The sequence below is a fragment of the Anolis sagrei genome, chromosome 10 (genome assembly GCF_037176765.1).
Source record: "Anolis sagrei isolate rAnoSag1 chromosome 10, rAnoSag1.mat, whole genome shotgun sequence".
Taxonomy (NCBI): Eukaryota; Metazoa; Chordata; class Lepidosauria; order Squamata; family Dactyloidae; genus Anolis; species Anolis sagrei.
The window spans coordinates 26,618,495-26,640,650 of NC_090030.1; the positions used below are offsets into that span (position 1 = coordinate 26,618,495).

At 49.8% G+C, this 22,156-nt stretch overlaps 1 protein-coding gene across 2 annotated transcripts in view; it reads right to left on the bottom strand.

Annotated features, from left to right (window-relative positions):
- Nucleotides 1-22,156, bottom strand: part of MCF2 (MCF.2 cell line derived transforming sequence) — a 124,357-nt gene that overhangs the window by 81,860 nt on the left and 20,341 nt on the right. For both annotated transcript variants that reach the window (XM_067471657.1, XM_067471658.1), the window contains exons 2-4: nt 11,808-11,876; nt 10,691-10,805; nt 326-416 (exon numbers count right to left, since the gene is read on the bottom strand). In XM_067471657.1, the coding sequence (XP_067327758.1) occupies nt 326-416; nt 10,691-10,805; nt 11,808-11,876 (275 nt within the window). The remainder of the gene's footprint in view (nt 1-325; nt 417-10,690; nt 10,806-11,807; nt 11,877-22,156) is intronic.

A 22,156-nucleotide genomic window follows, 5' to 3' on the forward strand; every position in this document is an offset into this window, starting at 1 on the left:
ACAACTCCCAAATGACAAATGGCATTCATTCCACAATGCAGATGCAACCCTGGAGCCATCTTTTGTTTTTTAGAAGAAGGGATTGGCCAAAAAAAGATAGTCTATACTAGTGGTTCTTAACCTGTGGGTCCGCAGTTGTTTTGGCCTTCAACTTCTAGAAATCTTAATAGCTGGTAAACTGGCTGGTATTTCTGGGAGTTGTAGGCCAACCTGGGGACCCACAGGTTGAGAACCACTGGTGTAGAGAGTCTTGGAGAGCTATTACAAACAGCATTGGGACCATGACTTGCCCAACTCAAAGGGTTTGACTTCAAGAGAGACTTACTGCTATCTTCTGTAGAGTCATCTTGACCGACGTCCATGTATCCAGCCTTCTGTCCAGGATGAGGGTGAACTTGCTGTTTGATTTGCATTGGCTATAATGGAAGAGAAGATGATAAAGTGAAACAGTGGAAGGAGGAGAGATAAAGTGAGGTACTCCTAGTGTTACAACCTGTGTAGGACAGGGTTACACTCCCCCTGAAGATGCAGGTTCGCAGCTTGGGAGTGATTCTGGACTCATCGCTGAGCCTGGAACCCCAGGTCTCAGCGGTGACCAGAAGAGCACTTGCACACTCAAAACTTGTGCGTCAGCTGCGCCCGTCTCCTGGGAAGTCTGACTTGGCCACGCTTGTCCACGCTCTGGTTACATCCCGTATAGACTACTGCAATGCTCCCTATGTGGGGTTGCCTTTCAAGTCTGGAAGCTTCAACTAGTCCAACAAACGGCAGCCAGGTTGTTAACAGGAGTGGCCTCAGGAAGCATACAACCCCCTTGTTGCGCCAGGTCCACTGGCTGCCAATTTGCTACCAGGCCCAATTCAAAGTTCTGACTTTGGCCTATAAAGCCTTAAACGGTTCTGGCCCAACTTACCTGTCCGAACATATCTCCCCTTACAAACCATGGAGAACTTTAAAATCATCTGGGGAGGCTTTGATCTCGGTCCCACCTTCGTCACAAGCACGTTTGGCGGGGATGAGAGACAAGACCTTCTCAATGGTGGCCCCTCGGCTATGGAACGCCCTCACTAGGGAGATCAGATCTGCTCCCTCCCTCTTGACATTTCGGAGGCAAGTTAAAACATGGCTATTCAAGCTGAAATGGCAGGGAGAGGGTTTGAGGAAAAGAGACAAAGAGATCCTGAGAACTGAAAAGCAGGCTTTATTCTCGCTTGGCGCCAACCGGAAATAGACCCTCCTGGTAAGCCAGAAAAGAAGGGTTCAGAACAAAGGAAATCATTGGTTTATATACCTTTTAAAATAATTATGCATGTATCATGCATGCAGACATCACAATGTGGTCACAAAATTCTACTTTTACATTGACTTCAATAGCATATTTTCAAATTCAACACCTTGTCAATCTTCATTAGCATCCCTATCTGAAGAGTTGCTATTAATGAGGACCATCTCCAGAATGTCTACTGGACCTGATAGCAAGAGTCTCCATCCATCCTAAGATAAGGTCTTCCTGAAACCTCTTAATGGACACCTCATTAGTCTTACGATAAGGTGCCTGGTACCGAGATGGAGCCTCTTGAAATATGCCAGGCCTCTAGACATTCCTTTTCCTTGATGCTGGCCTCTCTAATTTTGCAGCTTTTAAAAAGTCAAGTGAAGTGAAGGCCATGCATACATACATACATTTCTCTTATATATTTTCTAACTCCTATTTCTAATATGGTTACATCAAATATATATTTTCCAATATGTGAATTACGTATTTTCATCAAGCCTTCATCAGAGCAAGCGTTTACAAATACAGAGTAGCTAATATAGGGAATTGAATGACCTGACAATGGAACTGGACAATGCTTGAGAATAATGAGATGCTGAAGATGTTGCTTTTACTGCTTTTGTGATGTTTTATACTGTTTAATGTTTTTTATCTATATTATTGTGCTGTCACACCCAGATCCTATAAAAATAAAACTAAGATGTGCTTCTCTCTTTGTCCGGGCGGACCGCGGGGGTCTTTCTTTAGAAGCTTGAGATTCCCAGCAACTGAGGCTACTACAGGTTTGAACACCAAACCAGAATATTTATTTCTCAAAGTCCTTGCAGACTTGGCAGTTTGTCAAAGTTACAAGCAAAACAGTCAATTGGTGAAACCATAGAGATTATCTTTCTTATTTCTTCAGTTACTGAGGTAACTCTTCCCCAAAAGGTAGAAAATATCCTGGGATCCTTTCACCCTAACCTTGAGCTGCTATGGTTAGAAAAACAGGTTTTTTCCTATCTATAGCTCAAGGTTAGCTTTGGAGATGAAGAAATGCTCAATAACATTCAATAACTTTTCTATATCTCAATTGCTATCTATAACTCAATTCGGTAAATTCGGACGGGGCTATTTAGGGCTTTATAGGCCAAAGCCAGCACTTTGAATTGGCAACCAGTGGAGCTTTTTTATTTTTATTAATATTATTGTCATGTCAGGAGTGACTTGAGAAACTGCATGGTGCTTCTGGTGTGAGAGAATTGGCCGTCTGCAAGGATGTTGCCCAGGGGACGCCCAGAAGTCTTGATGTTTTATCATCCTTGTGGGAGGCTTCTCTCATGTCCCCACATAAGAAGCTGGAGCTGATAGAGGGAACTCATCTGTGCTCTCCCCCGATTCGAACCTGCAACCTGCCGGTCTTCACTCCTGCTAACACAGGGGTTTAACCCACTGCACCATCGGGGGCACCAGTGGAGCTGATGCAACATGAGAGTTGAATGCTCCCTGTATGCCACTCCAGTTATTAACCTAGCTGGCTCTCATTGAACTATTTGAAGCTTCTGAACAGTCTTCAAAGGTAGACCCATGTAGATTGCATTGCAGTAATCTATCCTAGATGTAATGAGAGCTTGGACTACTGTGGCCAAGTCTGACCTCCCAAGGTATGGGCACAACAGGCACACAAATTATAATTATGCAAAAGCTCCCCTGGCCACCGTCACAACGTGGGATTCCAGGCTCAGTCCAGGAAAAACTCCCAAGCTGAAAACCTGTGCCTTCAAGGGGAGTGTAACCCCATCCAGCACAGGCTGTAACCCTATACCCTGTTTGGCCTTGCGACTGACCAGGAGGACCTTTGTCTTGTCTGATTTCAACTTCAATTTGCTCACCTTCATCCAGACTGTCACAATGGCCAGGCACCAGTGCAAGACTTGGTCAGCCTCCTTTGTAGAAGGCAGACAGGAGTAATAGAGTTGGGTGTCATCTGCATACAGATGGCATCAAATTCCAAAACTCTGGATGATCTCACCCAACAGCTTCATGTAGATATTAAACAATATGGGGGACAATACTGAGCCCTCCGGGACCCCACAGACTGTGGGGCTCAGTAGGAGTCCCTCAGCAAGACCTTCTGAGCACGATCCTCCAGGAAGGACTGGAGCCACTGCAGAACAATACCTCCAAGAACCATCACATGCATGTACGAATAAGACCTGAACTAACCTTCTTCAGCTCAGTGACTCATTCCCTTCCATCTGAATGGCTATTCTGGGAAACCCATTCCTAACCAACTCATCAAACAATTATCAAGAGAGTTGAGTTCACTTAATAAAAAATGCCTGGAGGTTAGGCTTCCATCAAGGCCCAAGAGTTTCATCCAACCCACTCAGTGCCTTTTGTTGCCTTTCATCCAAGCTCCGGCAATCGCCGAAGGGGGTGAAAGGGTCATGTCAGGAGAACTGAGCAGGGAAGGGGGAGAAGGAGAAAATCCAGTGCTACAAAACTCAACATGAAATCCAAGACAAATTGCTAAGCCAGGTAGAATCATAGACCTGGAAGAGACCAACCCATGATCCATCCAATCTGACTCTTTCATAGAATCATAGAATCAAAGAGTTGGAAGAGATCTCATGGGCCATCCAGTCCAACTCCCTGCCAAGAAGCAGGAATGTTGCATTCAAATCACCCCTGACAGATGGCCATCCAGCCTCTGTTTAAAAGCTTCCAAAGATTCAAAACGATCTTGACAGATTAGAGAGATGGGCCAAAACTAACAAAATGAAGTTCAACAGTGACAAATGCAAGATACTCCACTTTGGCAGGAAAAACAAAATGCAGAATGGGGGACGATGCCTGGCTCGAGAGCAGTACGTGTGAAAAAGATCTTGGAGTCCTCATGGACAACAAGTTAAACATGAGCCAACAATGTGATGTGGCAGCAAAAAAAGCCAAGAGGGTTTTGGCCTGCATCAATAGGAGCCTAGTGTCTAGATCTAGGGAAGTCATGCTACCCCTCTATTCTGCTTTGGTTAGGCCACATCTGGAATATTGTGTCCAATTCTGGGCACCACAATTGAAGAGAGATATTGACAAGCTGGAATGTGTCCAGAGGAGGGCGACTAAAATGATAAAAGGTCTGGAGAACAAGCCCTATGAGGAGCGGCTTAAGGAGCTGGGCATGTTTAGCCTGAAGAAGAGAAGGCTGAGAGGAGATATGATAGCCATGTATAAATATGTGAGAGAAAGCCACAGAGAGGAGGGAGCAAGCTTGTTTCCTGCTTCCCTGGAGACTAGGACGCGGAACAATGGCTTCAAACTACAAGAGAGAAGATTCCATCTGAACATGAGGAAGAACTTCCTGACTGTGAGAGCCGTTCAGCAGTGGAACTCTCTGCTCCGGAGTGTGGTGGAGGCTTCTTCTTTGGAAGCTTTTAAACAGAGGCTGGATGGTCATCTGTCAGGGGTGATTTGAATGCAATATTCCTGCTTCTTGGCAGGGGGTTGGACTGGATGGCCCATGAGGTCTCTTCCAACTCTTTGATTCTATGATTCTATGATTCTAAAGAAGGAGCCTCCACCACACTCCGGGGCAGAGAGTTCCATTGCTGAACGGCTCTCACAGTCAGGAAGTTCTTCCTCATGTTCAGATGGAATCTCCTCTCTTGTAGGTTGAAGCCATTGTTCCGCATCCTAGTCTCCAAGGAAGCAGAAAGCAAGCTTGCTCCCTCCTCCCTGTGGCTTCCTCTCACATATTTATACATGGCTATCATATCTCCTCTCAGCCTTCTCTTCTTCAGGCTAAACATGCCCAGCTCCTTAAGCCGCTCCTCATAGGGCTTGTTCTCCAGACTCTTGATCATTTTAGTCGCCCTCCTCTGGACACATTCCAGCTTGTCAATATCTCTCTTGAATTGTGGTGCCCAGAATTGGACACAATATTCCAGGTGTGGTCTAACCAAAGCGGAATAGAGGAGTAGCATGACTTCCCTAGATCTAGACACTATGCTCCTATTGATGCAGGCCAAAATCCCATTGGCTATTTTTGCCGCCACATCACATTGTTGGCTTATGTTTAACTTGTTGTCCACGAGGACTCCAAGATCTTTTTCACACATACTGCTCTCGAGCCAGGCATTGTCCCCCATTCTGTCTCTTTGCATTTCGTTTTTCTTTACTATGCAGGAATACAGAACCAAAGCCTGCTGTCCCATATCTCCTTGTTGAACCTTTCTATCTGGAGGATACTGAAAATTTTAGGTGAAATAAAAAGGAGACACTTTCCCAAATTCTATCACCTACAACAGAGGTCCTCAAACTACAGCCCGCGGGCCAGATACAGCCCTCCAAGGTCATTTACCCGGCCCTTGCACAGGGTCAATCTAAGTCTGAAACGACTTGAAAGAACACAAGAACAACAACAATCCTATCTCAACAGCCAAAAGCACGCCCACACTTCCCATTGAAATACTAATAAGTTTATATTTGTTAAAATTGTACTTCATTTTAATTATTGTATTGTTTTTAAGTGTTTTTTTTAACTACAAATAAGATATGACCTGTGTGCATATCCAACATCAACTCCAACATCAACTCCACTGGGCCGGCCACGTTGTCCGGATGCCTGACCACCGTCTCCCAAAGCAATTGCTCTACTCTGAACTTAAGAACGGAAAACGGAACGTTGGTGGGCAGGAAAAGAGATTTAAAAATGGGCTCAAAGCCAACCTTAAAAACTCTGGCATAGACACTGAGAACTGGGAAGCCCTGGCCCTTGAGCGCTCCAGCTGGAGGTCAGCTGTGACCAGCAGTGCTGCAGAATTTGAGGAGGCACGAGTGGAGGGTGAAAGAGAGAAACGTGCCAGGAGGAAGGCGTGTCAAGCCAACCCCGACCGGGACCGCCTTCCACCTGGAAACCAATGCCCTCACTGCGGAAGAAGATGCAGAGCAAGAATAGGGCTCCACAGCCACATACGGACCCACAAGGAAATCCATAATGGAAGACCATCTTACTCATCCAACGAGGGATCGCCTAAGTAAAGTAAAAAGTAAGTGTGCATAGGAATTCATTCATTTTTTTCTTCAAATTATGATCCGGCCCTCCAACAGTTTGAGGGACTGTGATCTGGCCCTCTGTTTAAAAAGTTTGAGGACCCCTGACCTACAGTATCTGTCTCGCCACAGAATAAAACTCCTTGCAGGGTATATTGCTCAACATAGACTAGCTCCACTATCTATATCCCCTTAGGATCCACCCCTCCAGAAGACACTTGGTGAATTGTTCACCTCAAAAGTTGAACTTTTTGTGATAATTTGAACCCAACCACCTGACGAAGGCTCTTGCGAGTCAAAACCGGTCGTAGGTTGGAGTCATTCATGTGACTACTGGAGGCTACTCATATGGAATAAAGAACAGGACATTTACTCACACGGAAACAGAAGAACAGCTTGCCTCAGGGCAGCGTGCTTGCTCCATCCATGTTCAACATCTACACAAATGACCAGCCACTGCCAGAAGGGACAGAGAGCTTCATCTATGCTGATGATCGTGCCATCACCGCTCAAGCAGGGAGCTTTGAGATGGTAGAACAGAAGCTCTCCAAAGGTCTAGGTGCTTTTACTGCCTATTACAGGGAAAACCAGCTGATCCCTAATCCATCTAAAACACAAACATGTGCCTTTCATCTCAAGAACAGAGAAGCATCCCGAGCTCTGAAGATCACCAGGGAAGAAATCCCACTGGAGCATTGCAGCACACCCAAATACCTGGAAGTCACTCTGGACCATGCTCTGACCTACAAGAAGCACTGCCTGAACATCAAGCAAAAAGTGGGTACTAGAAACAATATCATACAAAAGCTGAAACAATATCATACAAAAGCTGACTGGCACAACCTGGGGATCACAACCAGACACAGTGAAGACATCTGCCCTTGCGCTATGCTACTCTGCTGCTGAGTATGCATGCCCGGTGTGGAACACATCTCACCACACTAAAACAGTGGATGTGGCTCGTAATGAGACATGCCACATTATCACGGGGTGTCTGCGCCCTACACCACTGGAGAAATTACACTGCTTAGCCGGTATTGCACCACCTGACATCCGCCGGGAAGTAGCAGCCAATAGTGAAAGGACCATCTCCAGCTCATCCCCTGTTTGGGTATCAGCCAGCACGTCAACGACTTAAATCAAGAAATAGTTTTCTTAGATCTACAGAGACACTCGCTGGAACATTTCAGCAAGCGAGAGTCCAAAGGTGGCAGGCTCAAACCCAGAACCTCAACCAATGGCTGATACCAAATGAGAGACTCCCCCTTGGACACACAAAAGACTGGGTAACTTGGAAGGTGTTAACAGACTGTGCTCTGGCACCACGAGATGCAGAGCCAACCTCAAGAAATGTGGCTACAAAGTGGAATCCACGACATGCGAGTGCGGAGAAGAGCAAACCACTGACCACCTGCTGCAATGTAACCTGAGCCCTGCCACATGCACAATGGAGGACCTTCTTGCAGCAGCACCAGAAGCACTCCAAGTGGCCAGATACTGGTCAAAGGACATTTAATCAACTACCAAACTCACAAATTTTGTATTTTGCCTGTTTGTTTGCTTTGTTCCGTTAGAAATGTAATATAATTGACTGGTTGCCCTGACACGACAAATAAATATATAAATTTGCCTTGACACTGTTGCTGTGTTTCATTATTGGCCCTGGAGCTCCCGGTGGCGCAATGTGTTTAGCCCTTGTGCCGGCAAGACTGAAGACCAACAGGTCAGAGGTTCGAATCTGGGGAGAGCGTAGATGAGCTCTCTTTGTCAGCTCCAGCAGCAAGATTGCTACTTCTTGGCAGGGGGTTGAACTGAGGTCTCTTCCAACTCTATGGGAGCAACCTCGTTTTCAGCTTCCTTGGAGACTAGGATGCAGAACAATGGCTTCAAACTACAAGAGAGGAGATTCCATCTGAACATGAGGAAGAACTTCCTGACTGTGAGAGCTGTTCAGCAGTGGAACTCTCTGCCCCGGAGTGTGGTGGAGGCTCCTTCTCTGGAAGCTTTTAAGCAGAGGCTGGATGGCCATCTGTCAGGGGTGATTTGAATGCAATATTCCTGCTTCTTGGCAGAATGGGGTTGGACTGGATGGCCCATGAGGTCTCTTCCAACTCTTTGATTCTATGATTCTATGAGAGAATCCTCCCACAAGGATGGTAAAACATCAAAACATCCAGGCTTCTCCTGGGCAATGTCTTTGCAGACAGCCAATTCTCTCACACCAGAAGTGATTTGCAGTTTCTCAAGTTGCTCCAGACCGACTATATAGGTTCTAATTCTGTCCTGCACTAAACCGGACTAATTCCCCCAAGATCCAGTTAAACAGTTCCAATCTATTCATTTTCTCCTCTGATACAGTTGGGTAAGTTGTATCTCTTGTGTTAGTAATTGAATCACAATTATGTTGCCGGTTCATTCACTTTCCTCAAACGAACTTGGGTTCTCCCAACTTCCCGGCAAGCGCCGTGTTTCCGTTGTGAACACAGGTGGGTTTAAACAAGCCACTGTTTCCGTTCAATGATTAGCCCAGAGAGCAAACACATTTGCAAACGAAATTAGGAAGCAAAATGTACACTTCTCGTTTGCACGGCCTGAACTTTCAAAACAAACAAACTTGTGCATCATTGAATAAGCAAACAGAAAATCTCAGCTTCCATTATCCAAAGTCCCTCACACCCTTTATTGAGTTTCCAGAGAACATAGCAAGGGTGTTTTCATCAGAAGGGCATTTCAGATACTGTGCTGTCACACGCTGGGCCTGTAGCAATTGTCTATTAACAGGACGTGGTCTCTATATGCCCAGCGGGACGCCCGGGGTGCCTCGGCTGAGAGGCCCTATGGATTTCCCTATACAAAGTCTTTAGAAGCTTAGAAAGTTTAACAAGGTTCTTTATTAATGCTTGTGACGATGTGTAAGTTTTATTTCTTTGGTTATGTGTAGTTTGGACAGTGGTTTAGGGATGGAAAGTATGGGAGATTATGTTTTGTGGGAGATGGTGGCTTGGCGTTAGCTGAGTTGCCATAGCAACAGGGGCGGAGCCAACTGCCTCTTCAGGAGGCAGCTGTTTTAAAAAGTCAGTCAGTAAGCCAGTGAGCTACGGAGAGGACTGAGTCTCTGGGTGGAGATTCAGGAAATGTGTCTGTAGCCGGTGTGCTATAGGAAAGACTGAATCTCAGGGTGGGGATTCAGGGAATCAATTGGTGACCAAAGTGGTTGCAGAGAAGGACCTGGTAGTGAGAGAGCTACAAGGAGTAGCTCTCTCACTACCAGGAAAACTGGTAGCTACTATGGAAAACTGGTAGCTTTCTTAATCTGCCCACAAGGGACAGGCAACTTGCTTCAATAACTGTTTCTTTCTTCTATAAAGGAAATCCTTGCTCAATAGGTGTTTTCTATACTACTACTGCTACTAGTAGTAGTACTGTATTACTAAAAAATCAACAGTGGTTTTTGTACTATTGCTGCTACTATTATTAGTAGTACTACTGTACTTGTAAAAAATCAATAGGGGTTTCTATACTACTGCTGCTACGATTACTAGTAGTACTACTATACTACAAAAAATCAATAGGGGTTTATGTACTACTACTCCTGCTACTACTACTAGTAGTAGTAGTAGTACTGCTATGTACCACTAAGAACCAATAGGGGTTTCTGTACTACTGCTGCTGTTGCTACTACTACACGTACTACTGTTCTATGAAAGAATCAGTAGGGGTTTATGTACTACTACTGCTGCTATTACGATTAGTAGTGTATTACTAAAGGATCAATTGGAGTTTCTGTACTGCTGCTGCTACTAGTCATAGTAGTATTGCACTACTAAAGAATCAATAGTGGTTCTGTACTACTGTTACTACTACTACTACTTCGGACAATAGATGTATGCAGCTTTTAGTGGGACAAGGACTGGAACGGTGACTCGACTGATTGTTTAATGGTTTTAATAACTGTTTTGATATTTGATGATGTACTGTTTTTAATATGATATATGTTTAAAGTGTGGTTTTATTATTGTAGTTGTAAGGCATTGAATTTCTGCCATTATCTATGTATAAACCACTTTGAGTCCCCCTAGGGGTGAGAAAAGCGGTATATAAATGCTGTAAATAAATAAATGTACTAATACAGAATCAATAGGGGCTTCTGTACTACTGCCACTGTACTACTAAAGAATCAATAGGGATTTCCATACTACTACTACTATGGATAAGAGCCCAGGGAAGTCGACACAAGCCATGCCTTGTAACTAACCATTGAGTGGAGCCATATCACCAGCTTTCTACACAAAGTTACTTATTCTCATGACCCACTTAGCAGAGCACTATAGTTATCTAACATCTCAATGCCCACTCAGCCAAAGCCTAAGGCAAGAACTGTACCTAGGGATCCGAGTTAAGTACGTCAACACTTTAGTCACGGCTTCCTCGGGCATCTGGTTGAAAGTTGAGTTTTCAGGAAATGTTATGATCCAGCCGTTGTCTTTTCCTCGCCCCCCTAAGTGGAAAAATGGAGGAGAAACAGAGGAAAATAGTACAGAGCAACAATGCTAAGTAGTGAGTAGTTCACCTTGTAAACAATAAGTCACTCTTTCTTCATTAACAGTAATGACTTCCTAACTGCTGGGCACCGGAAAATAATGAGGGGATCCCAGTTCAAAGTGTAGTTTCCCATGAGAATGTCCCTGAGTAGTGTGGGGATGGTGGTGTGCTTTCTGAATTGTTACCAGAGAGTTCCCATGATAGGGAACATGAAAACAGCTCGGCACCTGGCCCAGCTGCAGAAATTAATGAGCAAATGAATAATGAGCAAATAGATAAGCGTGAGGAAATTAGTCAAAACAGGAGAGCCAAACAGTGGCTTCGGCGGTCTGCCAGGCTTCGAGAGAAAAAGATAAGAAGTTCTCAGTGAAAATGAAACCAATTTCTGAATGCTAGAGACTTAACAAGGAGATAAAAGTCCCAAGTACAGGATATGTAGTCGGATGAAGCATCGTTTGGAATCAAGTCAAGATCTCGTTCTTGTTCATGGAAGTTTTGCTTGGGAAATTCATGTTTTAAGTGTCTTTTTTTCATGGTTTTGATTCTTGGATTTTATGCTCTATATTCATGCCTTGGGTTCATGTTTCCTGATTCTTTGCATGCCGTTTGGAAAGTTTTGCCTTGGTTTTTATGGACTTTGCTGGACTATTACTCTGAACTACTTTGTTCCTGCTTATCTTCCAGTCTAATTGGATTTACCTATTTTTTTAAAAAGTGTTTTTTTACCTTATCTCTAGGTCCTTCAACACAAGAGCCTATACTATGCTAGATGGGGCTCCTGTAATTGAATAGCACATACAAAGATCAGGAAAATGTCTCACTGCTTTTCATTTTTGGTGGGAAGGAAGGGATGTGGCAGTGGCCACCTGGTTTCTCCCCACTTCCCAACTCCAGCTTTTGTCCTATAAAATAAATATACTGTGAGACAAAGAGAACAAAGACACACAACAGTACTCACCTGATAGGAAAGCAAACTGTTTCATCAAGTCATCAACAATGTCTCTTGCCCGGGTTGGAAGTGCCGATGCTGGGAAAGAAAGCAACATGAAATGGCATGAGTGAGCCACGTGTTTTTTTCAGTCTGAGGACTCCTTGCCTAACAAAACTCTATAAAAAAGTAACTGGCCCACCATAACTCAACATGTGACTTGAAGGCACATAAACATACAAGATCCGACCTTAATAACTTTTCCCCAAATGCTGCAGCCTGGAACATCTAGAGCAGTGTCAACGTTGTTTTCAACAATGGCCACATCAACCGTATGGTTGTAATTGTATGACTGTATAAATGTAAGTATGTTGCCCAGGCATTGAAGCCTTGCGGGCCACATAAAATGAAGTGGTGGTCCATAGTTGGCCCATAGACTTTGCATTTGATCTTGTGTTCTGATCAGTCGTTCCAACCTGTGGTCTGCAAGAACTAAAATATGGTCCATAGCCTCACTGTTACTACACCATTGCAACAAAAATGACACAAAATCTGGAAGTCCACAAGTTGGTGGTTGACAGTCAGCCTTGGGTCTCCAAATGTTGTTGGGCGTCCAGCTCCTAGAAGCACCACCCTACCACTCAGCATGGTCAACAGTAAGGGAAGCCCTCTTATAGTGCCGAGGCTTATTCATCATCATCATCATCATCATCATCATCATCATCATCATCATCTTTAATTACTTATTAATCGCCCTCCATCCGAGATGCTCCAGGCGATTTACATTGCATAAATTATACAGGATAAAACACATACATACAAATATTAAAATTAACATGGGTCAAATGCTCTAGTAAAAAGCCAGGTCTTAAGTGCTAGGATAAAATGCCCAAAGTCACGCATGGCTCTCAAATAGGGAGGCAAGGAATTCCATAAGACAGGGACAGAACTAGAGAAGGCCCACCTGCGTCTGGTGCTTTCCAAGTGCACTTCCCTAGGACCCGGTATATAGAGCAAATCGCGTTGGGATGGTCATGCCGACCTCCAATGATGGTAGAAGGAGAGACGGTCTCTAAGATACAATGGACCCTGTCCATATAAAGTTTTAAAGGTCAGGACCAGCATCTTATACAAACCACAATACTCAATTGGGAGCCAGTGTAGATGCCACCACAATTCTCTTTAAAATACAATTCTACAAAAAATGTTCATTTCATTCCATTAAAACAACAGTTAAAAGTGTTATATGGCATTTCATGGGCGTTTTTGTGAGTAACCTGGCTGCAGCATTCTGGACAATACGGAGCTTTCGGGTCGTAGAAATAGGAAGGCCAACATACAAGGCGTTACAATAGTCCAGCCTAGATGTGACCGTGGCATGGATGACTGTTGCCAGAGCCTCATCCGACAGGTAAGGTGCCAGTTGCCTCGCTTGTCGTAGATGGAAAAAGGCCTGTTTGCTGGCAGCAGTGACCTGAGCCTCCATCGTCAGCTGCGAATCCAAAAGAGACACCTAGGCTCTTAACAGTAGACGATGGTGATAGAGCAGTGCCATCAAAGGTAGGTAATGGATGGGTCGGACCTATTGGATGGCCATGCCACAGGACCTCAGTCTTCGCCGGATTCACCTTCAGTCTGCTAGCACGTAGCCAGTTCGACAGAGCCTCCAGGCATAAGGTGAAATTGTCAGGTATTGACGTTACTCCAGGTTCCAAGCTCAACAGGAGTTGGGTGTCGTCTGCATATTGATAGCAGTCCAGGCCGAATCTCCAAGCCAAACTGGCAAGGGGTCTAACATAGATGTTGAAAAAAAGAGGGGAGAGAATTGCACCTTGGGGTACCCCGCATAGGAGGGGGAAACTTTCGGAGACTTGGTCCATATATTCCACGCACTGACTTCGATTTCGGAGGAATGAATTGAACCAATTGAGGGCCTGACCACAATCTCCAGACATGGCGAGACGGTGGATCATTAAATCGTAGTCAACTATGTCGAACACTGCGGTAAGATCGAGAAGTACCAGAAGCGCCGATCCACCGCTATCAGACTGACGACGAAGTTCATCTGTAATAGCAACCAGGACCGTCTCTGTCCCATGGCCTGGGCGAAAACCTGACTGGAAAGGGTCCAGGCCGGCTGTGTCATCCAAAAATTGCTGCAATTGTCCCGATACAGCCTGCTCTATCACCTTACCTAAGAATGGAAGATTAGAGACGGGACGATAATTGGCAAGGTTTTTCTATGGGCTAGCAGATGGTGATTACTAGATGGCATATGTTCTGTATCAGAAACTAGAGCTGATGTGGTCTATCCAATGCAATTTTTGAATCAGTACTCTAAATAACCAAAATTAATCTAAAGTTGACCAAAAACTGATTCATAACCCTTTTGGTACTAATGTTGGAGAGTGGTCCCTGGTCAAAGTGGTCCCTGTTGCACCCCAGGCCTGGGAACACCTATGACCACAGCACCACACAAGAGTCCAAAATACAAGCAAACAGTTTATTGTAGAAACACACATAAAGAACAAGAGGAAATATCAGGAATAATGAAAGTAGATGTATAATCCAGAAACATTTAGCAATTGGTGATAATCTAACAGGAATCCAAATGTTTCCTCCAGATTCAAAGGTAATACAGTCCAAGAATCACCCACGTCACAAGAACAGCTTAAGTCCACAAGTAAAACTTGAACAGGAACCCCAAAAACAGGAATATAGAAACTCCTAGAATACTTTAATCCAAAACCAAGGCTTCACTTGAAACAAGAACCAGAGAACTCAGGCCTAGCTTCTCACTTGAATGCTACATTGCATGAACTAACCCTAATGTAAACAACTTGCTACTTAATAGTCACCCATGAAGTCATGTCATTTCCCATGAATTCTCTCACCAGCTTTCCCATGCAGGCACTCTGACCTACAATACCTATTGTGTGCTCTGATCTGTAAACAAAGACCTTTATTGATATCCGTAGCTCCAGGTGTATTCTCCTGAAAGTCTTCTGTATCACTTAACTCTTCACCCGACTCCTCATCTAATGTTGCAGTTTCTGGCTCCTCTCGCTGACCTTGAAGCCCTGTACTTTCCGAGTCAGATTTCTCACAGAGAGAAGCATCCTTTCCCTGATTTGAATCTTCCTCACTTCGAGCTCCAGGAGATCCCACAATCCTCTCTAAATCATCAGTGAACCCATCAGCCTCAGGAGTTTCAGTCTGATCACAACAGTCCCTGGTTAAGTGGTCCCTGGTCAAAAAAAGGTTGGGAACCTCTGGTTCTAGATGATAGAAAAGGGTGCCTTTTTGCACTGTCACTCCTACAAATCCAAATACTTTCTTTTCCTTTTATCTATTTCATTAAGAATCAAGAAACGTTCTCAGGGCCAGCTAATGCCTAAATACCAGGAAAGTCTAAAGCAGCGGTTCTCAACCTGGTGGTCACGACACCCAGGGGGGTTGCCTGGCCATTTCGAAGGGTTGTGAGCCACCTCCATTGGTCCTGCTCCAAGGGCGCGGGCCAGACGAGGGCTCCTTTGTAAGAGGACTGGCTTCGCGCAAAGCCCGCCTTGCCTGCCTCGCTCTCACGCCATCTGGTGAGGGTGCGGGGCAGGGGAGTCGTCCTCCATGTGAGGCATGGCCTCGCGCAAAGCCTGCCTCTCCTGCCTTGCTCTCTCGCCATGCGGCGAGGGCACAAGGCAGGCGAGGGGTCCTCCGCACGAGGGCTGGCCTCACGCAAAGCCTGCCTCACCTGCCTCGTATTCTCGCCATCGGCAAGGGTGCAGAGCAGGCATGGGGTCCTCCGCGCGAGGCCTGCCCTCACGCAAAGCCTGCCTCACCTGCCTCGTATTCTCGCCATCGGCAAGGGTGCAGAGCAGGCATGGGGTCCTCCGCGCGAGGGCTGGCCTCACGCAAAGCCTGCCTCACCTGCCTCGTATTCTCGCCATCGGCAAGGGTGCAGAGCAGGCATGGGGACCTCCGCGCGAGGCCTGGCCTCACGCAAAGCCTGCCTCACCTGCCTCGTATTCTCGCCATCGGCAAGGGTGCAGAGCAGGCATGGGGTCCTCCGCACGAGGGCTGGCCTCATGCAAAGCCTGCCTCACCTGCCTCGTATTCTTGCCATCGGCAAGGGTGCAGAGCAGGCATGGGGTCCTCCGCGCGAGGGCTGGCCTCACGCAAAGCCTGCCTCACCTGCCTCGTATTCTCGCCATCGGCAAGGGTGCAGAGCAGGCATGGGGTCTTCCGCGCGAGGGCTGGCCTCACGCAAAGCCTGCCTCACCTGCCTCGTATTCTCGCCATCGGCAAGGGTGCAGAGCAGGCATGGGGTCTTCCGCGCGAGGGCTGGCCTCACGCAAAGCCTGCCTCACCTGCCTCGTATTCTCGCCATCGGCAAAGGTGCAGAGCAGGCAAGGGGTCCTCCGCACGAGGGCTGGCCTCATGCAAAGCCAGCCTCACCTGCCTCGTATTCTCGCCATCGGCAAGGGTGCAGAGCAGGCATGGGGTCCTCCGCGCGAGGGCTGGCCTCACGCAAAGCCTGCCTCACCTGCCTCGTATTCTCGCCATCGGCAAGGGTGCAGAGCAGGCATGGGGTCTTCTGCGCGAGGGCTGGCCTCACGCAAAGCCTGCCTCACCTGCCTCGTATTCTCGCCATCGGCAAGGGTGCAGAGCAGGCATGGGGACCTCCGCGCGAGGGCTGGCCTCACGCAAAGCCTGCCTCACCTGCCTCGTATTCTCGCCATCGGCAAGGGTGCAGAGCAGGCATGGGGACCTCCGCGCGAGGGCTGGCCTCACGCAAAGCCTGCCTCACCTGCCTCGTATTCTCGCCATCGGCAAGGGTGCAGAGCAGGAATGGGGTCCTCCGCGCGAGGCCTGGCCTCACGCAAAGCCTGCCTCACCTGCCTCGTATTCTCGCCATCGGCAAGGGTGCAGAGCAGGCATGGGGTCCTCCGTGCGAGGCCTGGCCTCACGCAAAGCCTGCCTCACCTGCCTCGTATTCTCGCCATCGGCAAGGGTGCAGAGCAGGCATGGGGTCCTCCGCGCGAGGCCTGGCTTCACGCAAAGCCTGCCTCACCTGCCTCGTATTCTCGCCATCGGCAAGGGTGCAGAGCAGGCATGGGGTCCTCCGCGCGAGGCCCGGCCTCACGCAAAGCCTGCCTCACCTGCCTCGTATTCTCGCCATCGGCAAGGGTGCAGAGCAGGCATGGGGTCCTCCGCGCGAGGGCTGGCCTCACGCAAAGCCTGCCTCACCTGCCTCGTATTCTCGCCATCGGCAAGGGTGCAGAGCAGGCATGGGGTCCTCCGCGCGAGGGCTGGCCTCACGCAAAGCCTGCCTCACCTGCCTCGTATTCTCGCCATCGGCAAGGGTGCAGAGCAGGCATGGGGTCCTCCGCGCGAGGGCTGGCCTCACGCAAAGCCTGCCTCACCTGCCTCGTATTCTCGCCATCGGCAAGGGTGCAGAGCAGGCATGGGGTCCTCCACGCGAGGGCTGGCCTCACGCAAAGCCTGCCTCACCTGCCTCGTATTCTCGCCATCGGCAAGGGTGCAGAGCAGGCATGGGGTCCTCCGCGCGAGGGCTGGCCTCACGCAAAGCCTGCCTCACCTGCCTCGTATTCTCGCCATCGGCAAGGGTGCAGAGCAGGCATGGGGTCCTCCACGCGAGGCCTGGCCTCACGCAAAGCCTGCCTCACCTGCCTCGTATTCTCGCCATCGGCAAGGGTGCAGAGCAGGCATGGGGTCCTCCGCGCGAGGGCTGGCCTCACGCAAAGCCTGCCTCACCTGCCTCGTATTCTCGCCATCGGCAAGGGTGCAGAGCAGGCATGGGGTCCTCCGCGCGAGGGCTGGCCTCACGCAAAGCCTGCCTCACCTGCCTCGTATTCTCGCCATCGGCAAGGGTGCAGAGCAGGCATGGGGTCCTCCGCGCGAGGCCTGCCCTCACGCAAAGCCTGCCTCACCTGCCTCGTATTCTCGCCATCGGCAAGGGTGCAGAGCAGGCATGGGGTCCTCCGCGCGAGGCCTGGCCTCCCGCAAAGCCTGCCTCACCTGCCTCGTATTCTCGCCATCGGCAAGGGTGCAGAGCAGGCATGGGGTCCTCCGCGCGAGGCCTGGCCTCACGCAAAGCCTGCCTCACCTGCCTCGTATTCTCGCCATCGGCAAGGGTGCAGAGCAGGCATGGGGTCCTCCACGCGAGGCCTGGCCTCACGCAAAGCCTGCCTCACCTGCCTCGTATTCTCGCCATCGGCAAGGGTGCAGAGCAGGCATGGGGTCCTCCGCACGAGGGCTGGCCTCACGCAAAGCCTGCCTCACCTGCCTCGTATTCTCGCCATCGGCAAGGGTGCAGAGCAGGCATGGGGTCCTCCGCGCGAGGCCTGGCCTCACGCAAAGCCTGCCTCACCTGCCTCGTATTCTCGCCATCGGCAAGGGTGCAGAGCAGGCATGGGGTCCTCCGCGCGAGGGCTGGCCTCACGCAAAGCCTGCCTCACCTGCCTCGTATTCTCGCCATCGGCAAGGGTGCAGAGCAGGCATGGGGTCCTCCGCGCGAGGCCTGGCCTCACGCAAAGCCTGCCTCACCTGCCTCGTATTCTCGCCATCGGCAAGGGTGCAGAGCAGGCATGGGGTCCTCCGTGCGAGGCCTGGCCTCACGCAAAGCCTGCCTCACCTGCCTCGTATTCTCGCCATCGGCAAGGGTGCAGAGCAGGCATGGGGTCTTCTGCGCGAGGGCTGGCCTCACGCAAAGCCTGCCTCACCTGCCTCGTATTCTCGCCATCGGCAAGGGTGCAGAGCAGGCATGGGGTCTTCTGCGCGAGGGCTGGCCTCACGCAAAGCCTGCCTCACCTGCCTCGTATTCTCGCCATCGGCAAGGGTGCAGAGCAGGCATGGGGACCTCCGCGCGAGGGCTGGCCTCACGCAAAGCCTGCCTCACCTGCCTCGTATTCTCGCCATCGGCAAGGGTGCAGAGCAGGCATGGGGTCCTCCGCGCGAGGCCTGGCCTCACGCAAAGCCTGCCTCACCTGCCTCGTATTCTCGCCATCGGCAAGGGTGCAGAGCAGGCATGGGGTCCTCCGCGCGAGGGCTGGCCTCACGCAAAGCCTGCCTCACCTGCCTCGTATTCTCGCCATCGGCAAGGGTGCAGAGCAGGCATGGGGTCCTCCGCGCGAGGCCTGCCCTCACGCAAAGCCTGCCTCACCTGCCTCGTATTCTCGCCATCGGCAAGGGTGCAGAGCAGGCATGGGGTCCTCCGTGCGAGGCCTGGCCTCACGCAAAGCCTGCCTCACCTGCCTCGTATTCTCGCCATCGGCAAGGGTGCAGAGCAGGCATGGGGTCCTCCACGCGAGGCCTGGCCTCACGCAAAGCCTGCCTCACCTGCCTCGTATTCTCGCCATCGGCAAGGGTGCAGAGCAGGCATGGGGTCCTCCGCGCGAGGCCTGCCCTCACGCAAAGCCTGCCTCACCTGCCTCGTATTCTCGCCATCGGCAAGGGTGCAGAGCAGGCATGGGGTCCTCCGCGCGAGGGCTGGCCTCACGCAAAGCCTGCCTCACCTGCCTCGTATTCTCGCCATTGGCAAGGGTGCAGAGCAGGCATGGGGTCCTCCGCGCGAGGGCTGGCCTCACGCAAAGCCTGCCTCACCTGCCTCGTATTCTCGCCATCGGCAAGGGTGCAGAGCAGGCATGGGGTCCTCCGCGCGAGGCCTGCCCTCACGCAAAGCCTGCCTCACCTGCCTCGTATTCTCGCCATCGGCAAGGGTGCAGAGCAGGCATGGGGTCCTCCGTGCGAGGCCTGCCCTCACGCAAAGCCTGCCTCACCTGCCTCGTATTCTCGCCATCGGCAAGGGTGCAGAGCAGGCATGGGGTCCTCCGCGCGAGGCCTGGCCTCACGCAAAGCCTGCCTCACCTGCCTCGTATTCTCGCCATCGGCAAGGGTGCAGAGCAGGCATGGGGTCCTCCACGCGAGGCCTGGCCTCACGCAAAGCCTGCCTCACCTGCCTCGTATTCTCGCCATCGGCAAGGGTGCAGAGCAGGCATGGGGTCCTCCGCACGAGGGCTGGCCTCACGCAAAGCCTGCCTCACCTGCCTCGTATTCTCGCCATCGGCAAGGGTGCAGAGCAGGCATGGGGTGCAGAGCAGGCATGGGGTCCTCCGCGCGAGGGCTGGCCTCACGCAAAGCCTGCCTCACCTGCCTCGTATTCTCGCCATCGGCAAGGGTGCAGAGCAGGCATGGGGTCCTCCGCGCGAGGCCTGGCCTCACGCAAAGCCCGCTTCACCTGCCTCACGTTCTCGCCATCGACAAGAGCACAGGGCAGGCGAGGGGGCCTCCGTGTGAGGCCTGGCCTCGCTCAAAGCCTGCCTCGCCTGCCTTGAGTTCTCACCATCGGCAAGGGCGCAGGACAGGCGAGGGGTCCTACACGCAAGGCCTGGCCTCACCAAACCCCGCTTTACCTGCCTCCCTCTCTCGCCATGGGCAAGAGCACAGGGCAGGCGAGGGGTCCTCCATGCGAGGCATGGCCTCGTGCAAAGCCTGCCTTGCCTGCCTTGTATTCTTGCCATCAGCGAGGGCGTGGGGCAGGCAAGGGGTCCTCCACGCGAGGCCTTGCCTCGCACAAAGCCTGCCTCGCCTCCTCACGTTCTTGCAATCCGGGAGTTCTGTGTGGAGGACTCAGTGGTCTGTGGAACTCAGCACTGTTACTGCAAATCCATTTTTCCTGATTAATCATGATACTTTAATTATGTTGAATTTGTAACAATTAAAACACATCCTTCATATCAGATATTTACATTACGATTTGTAACAGTAGCAAAATTACAGTTATAAAGGAGCAACAAAAATAATGTTATGGTTAGGGGTCACCACTCACCACAACATGAGGAACCTATGAACCCCACGAACCATCGAGGTTGTTAAGGTCTTCTGGAGGGGCCCTTCTCTCGGTCCCACCACCCTCGCAATCGCGTCTGGTGGGGACGAGGGACAGGGCCTTCTCGGTCGTGGCCCTTCGGATCTGGAACTCTCTCCTGCTGGAGATTAGATCTGCCCCTTCTATTCTGACTTTTAGAAAGCTGGTAAAATCTTGGCTTTGGAATGTGGCATTTGCAGAATGATGACAGAGTCAATAACTCCTGACCACACTGACGGATGGTGATGAATTGTGATTTCACTCTGACGACCTGGCCTTGTGTAATTGTATGATTGTATTTTAATGTATTTTATGTATTATGAGGCTGTGATGTTTTATACTATTGTCTATGAATCTCCTGTTGTGAATCGGCCTGAGTCCCTCTTCGGAGGTCGAGAAGACCGGGTCATAAAAGCTCTAATTAATTAATTAATTAATTAACATATTTAGGGGTCCCGGTGTTAGAAAGGTTGAGAACTACTGGTCTAAAGGCAACCCTGACTAGTATTTGGACAGGAGACCACCAATGCATCCTAGATTACATTTCAGAAAAAGAAAATACTTCTGAGTATTCCTTGGCTAGGAAAATGTGATGAAGTTCATGAGATCGGCCTACGTCAACAGGTGACTTGAAAACACATTATTTCAGGGTTGGCCACATACTCGAGTCAGAGATACAGTGCATGCCTTAATTAATGGTGTTTTAATAAGGGAGGGATGCTTCCCGCGCTTCCCGCTGGCTCTCTCTTCCTCCCTTTCCTTTCAGAAAGTCCACGCCATCTGCAAACAGCAGGCTCACAACACACACCTGTCTGGCTGACTCAAAAACTCATTACTCTCCTTGATAGGAATCAATTGCTCTTTGCAGAACACAATGCCAATTGTGTTCGGTTTACAAAAAGGACAGCCAAAAGCTTTGTCGGAGGGTTGCAATGCCACTGTTGAAACTCAAAATGGCCAGGGATGTAAGGAGATGCCAGTATTTCACTCACAACCGCTGCTGAAAAAGCCATCACTGGACCCCACCCAATTCGTCAACTATCGGCCAGTTTCCAATCTTCCCTATTTGGGCAAAGTCCTGGAACATGTGGTGGCCTCGCAATTCCAGGAGTTCTTGGTAGACACGGATTATCTGGATCCGGCGCAGTCTGGCTTTAGGCTGGGACATGGTACTGAGACAGCCTTGGTCGCCTTAGTGGATGGTCTTCGTCGGGAACTGGTCAGGGGGAGTGTGTTCCTGTTGGTTCTGCTGGACCTCTCTTCGGCCTTCGATACCGTCGACCACGGTATCCTTCTGGGACACCTCGCGGGAATGGGCTTCGGGGGTACTGCCTTGCAGTGGCTCCGGTCCTTACTCAAGGGTCACTCCCAGAAGGTGTCACTAGGGGACTCCTGCTCGACCCCACGGCCACTGTACTGTGGAGTCCCGCAGGGTTCAGTACTGTCCCCTATGTTGTTTAACATATACATGAAGCCGTTGGGAGAGATCATCCGG